General features: G+C 37.2%; 1 protein-coding gene across 1 annotated transcript; it reads right to left on the bottom strand.

Annotated features, from left to right (window-relative positions):
- Positions 1-3,048: 3,048 nt before the first annotated feature.
- ETH_00027350 (uncharacterized protein) lies at positions 3,049-3,506 on the bottom strand (the record flags this gene model as incomplete). Its single annotated transcript, XM_013378837.1, has 1 exon — positions 3,049-3,506. A coding segment is annotated over one exon (458 nt), but the record flags the coding sequence as incomplete, so codon positions are not given.
- Between the last annotated feature and the right edge of the window lie 222 nt (positions 3,507-3,728).

Raw genomic sequence — 3,728 nt, forward strand, 5'->3', positions numbered from 1 at the left:
TCGGCGTCCGCAGTAGCTGAAATACTTGAATGAAATAAACAAAAATATGCAAAGCAGCAAATTCCAAAAACAAAAATGAACAAAGGAAGAAAGTGCAGCAGCAGCAGCAGCAGCAGCAGCAGCAGCAGCAAAACGTCGGACGGTCTTGGGCGGCGGCCGGTCGGGCCGCTGAGCGACGGGCCGGCACGCCGAGTGTCTCGCTTCGGGCCGCTAAACTTTTCGTTTTTTGAGATAATCCAACATTTCGGAGTATTTAAATAACATTTTGAAGAATATTAAACTCAATTTGCCCAGTTTTCACGGGAGAAACGCAGGCGCGCCTTCGCTCGGACCGGCCCAGTGGACACTCGGGCGCGGAGCTGTGCACGTCTTCGGGTGTATCTACAGCTCGCATGTGCACGAACTTCTTCTTTTTCGCCTTTTATTTTTTATTTATTTATTTTTGCTTCAATTTATTCAATCTCTCCGCCTTAGTGCAGGAGTTACCGAGTTGCCCGCTGCAGCGGGCCTTGCCGCGACTTCCCCGTGCAGTCTGCAGCTTGCAGCGCCCAAGAGGGAAAGTGCCTCTCATTCTTAAAGAAAAGGAAGTAAATTAAATTGTTAAGATTAAATTAATTAATTTATTTTATTTTATTTCATTTTCACTCCCAAAGTTCTTCTTTTTCGGCTCATCGGCGAGGCCTTGGCTCTTTTCTTTCTTCTGCCCCGCTGCCCGTTTCTTCCCGTGGGTGTCTTGTTTGTCTGCTGTTTTCGACTATTTTGTTTATTTTTTCCTTTTTTAACATTTTATTTCAATTTATGTTTTTAACTTTCCTTATTTTCTTCATTTTCACGTCTTTTCTGGCCCGTTTTGCTGTTTCCCTGCTGCAGTCTGTTTGCTGCTGCTCTTGCTGCTCTTGGCCCTGGGCTCTGTTGTTTGTCTTTCTAATTCCAGTTCCCATTACCCTATTAATCATTTTAATTTACTTTAATTTAATTTTTTTATTTTAATTTATTTTTTATTTATTTATTTTAATTTACTGTTTATTTAAACTTTTTGTTTTTGCCCATTTTGCTGCATTTCTTTCCTCGCCAGTTTCTTTGCTGCTCCATCATCTTCGATTCATTTTCTTTCTTTTTTCCTTTACTTATTTTATTGTATTTTATGTATTTTGTTTCATTCATTTATTTATTTATTTATTTTATTTTATTTTATTTTATTTCTTTTATTCATTTTATTTCATTTCATTATTTCTTTATTTCTCCCCCATCTCCAAAAGGTCTAATTTCTCCTCTTGCTTTTTTCCATTAATTTTTACTTCTTTTGTTTTTTATTTTTATTATTTTTTTGATTTTTCTTTGCTGCCAATTATCTCTTTTAATTCTTTTCTATTTTCTATCTCAATCGTCTTTTTATATTTTCAGTTATTCTTTTATCCCCGTTTTTTATTTGCATAAATAAATAAAATTTTTAAATTAAAAAAATTATGGAAAACCCAATAGCTTAAGTGGGGCTCTGAAGGAAATTTATTTATTTTCTGAATATGAATTTTGAAACGAAAAAGGAATACATTTTTATTTACTTATTTCTTTGAATTTTATAATAAGAAAGAAATGTATTTATTGAATTTGAATTAGAAAGGAATCTATTTGTTAATTGGATTTGTATTTCAAAACGAAAAAAAGAAATGTATTTATTTATTTATTTATCGAATTAAAACTAAGATGGCAAAAGGAGGCTGCATGCATTTTGAATTAATGAAACATATTTTTTCATTTTTAGAAAAAGAAAAAAACAAAAAAGAATTAAATTGTTCCATTAAAACGAATGCATGCATTTGCCTTCATTTGGAACTTTTAATGATTTTTTTTGATTATTTTTCTAATAAATTTTGTCAAAAAGAATCAAAAAAATGGCATTTCTTTGAACCTTGTCTTTTAAAAGTTGGAGAAAAGCAACTCATTTACAAGTAAGTACTTTTTAAAGAAAAACAAAGATTCATTTTATCTTTTTTTTGTTTTTCTAAGTTCACTTTTGGGCCATGGGTAGGAGGAAGTGCTAAAAATGGAGAAGTCCGAAGCCCCGAAGTTTATTTTAATTGAAGAAAATTAAAAATATAAAAAGAAAAATATAAAAATACAAAAAGATGAAAATAAAATATAAAAAGAAAAATATAAAAATACAAAAAGATAAATATAAAATATAGAAAGAAAAATATAAAAATATAAAAGCATAAATGCAAAAGTATAAAAAGGGAAATCCTTGCGCTCCTGGGGCCAAAACAAATGAAGAAAAAAGAAAATAAAACTGCATGCAGAGCCGCAGAATGTGGATTTGTTGTAAAGTTCATTTCAAGTATCTATTTATAATTGAATCAAATCTATTTTTTTGCAAAAAAGAAACAATTTGCATGCAAAAGCCCCAAAAGTGCATGCAGACTTATGGGCACAGACTTTGCAAGCTGAAGTTGTGCAAATTTGCACTTTTAAATTTTAAATCTTTTAAAAATTTCATTTATAATTTAATTTGATTTGTAATATGTTTAATTATACAAGTCAAAAAGATTCTTTTTTGATTCATTTGCAGCAGTTTATCCTCAACTGCATTGCATACACTCCAAAGGCTGCGAGAATGCTGCCAAGAACAACTAAAATAAACAAAATAAATCGAATGAATTCAATAAATTAAAAAAATTAAATAGCTAAACAAATTAAAGAAATTAAAATTTAATATAAATATGTTCAAAAAGTAAAGAATTTCAATTATGTATATACACATATGCATATGTATATATGTGTGTATATATATATATATATATATATGGGTCAGGTCGTGTTCTCAATATACATTCTAAGAATAGAAAACCAGATATTTTGAATAAATAATTAATAAACATAAAAATAATGTTTTTTATTTTAAATATTTCTCTAGCCGAAGAAAATGCCCTTAGAATTGCGGTGTCTGTACACCCCAGCACAGTGCTGGGGTGTCTGTACACCTCAGCAAAACCCTCCCAAACCAATCAAATTAATTTAAACAACAAATAAAGGTTTTCTTTTTTTTGCTTTTCACTTTTCATCACCGCCATCTGCCTCAGAGACAAAGAGTAAAAACAGATGCAGCAAAAGTGGCGCAGCAAAACGCCCACAAGCCGAAAGGGGGCCCCTGCTGCTGTTTGGGGGCCCCTGCTGCTGTTTGGGGGCCCCTGCTGCTGTTTGGGGGCCCCTGCTGCTGTTTGGGGGCCCGTACTGCTGTATGGGGGCCCCTGCTGCTGTATGGGGGCCCCTGCTACTGTATGGGGGCCCCTGCTGCTGCTTGGGGGCCCCTGCTGCTGTTTCGGGCCCCTGCTGCTGTATGGGGGCCCCTGCTGCTGCATGGGGGCCCGTGCTACTGCTTGGGGGCCCCTGCTGCTGCTTGGGGGCCCCTGCTGCTGCATGGGGAACCCCGCTGCTGTATGGGGGCCCCTGCTGCTGCTGTTTGGGGCCTCTGCTAGGCTCTGTGGGACACCACGCGGTCCTGGGGTCCCCTGTGAGCTCTAGAGGCCCCTATTGACGTTTGGGGGGCCCCTGTAGGGGCCCCCTGTTGCGGCGGGGGGCCCCTATTTGGGGCTGGGGGGGCCCCTAGGGGCCCCTGGGGGCCCAAGGCTGAGGGCCAGGGGCCCCCCCTGGGGCTGTGGGGCCCCTGAAGCAGACCGTAGCAAACAGAAAGAAAGCAGCAGCAGCAGCAGCAGCAGCAAGGAAAGCTGCAG

This window comes from Eimeria tenella, genomic scaffold, assembly GCF_000499545.2.
Source record: "Eimeria tenella Houghton genomic scaffold, Eth_scaff1075, whole genome shotgun sequence".
Lineage (NCBI taxonomy): Eukaryota > Apicomplexa > Conoidasida > Eucoccidiorida > Eimeriidae > Eimeria > Eimeria tenella.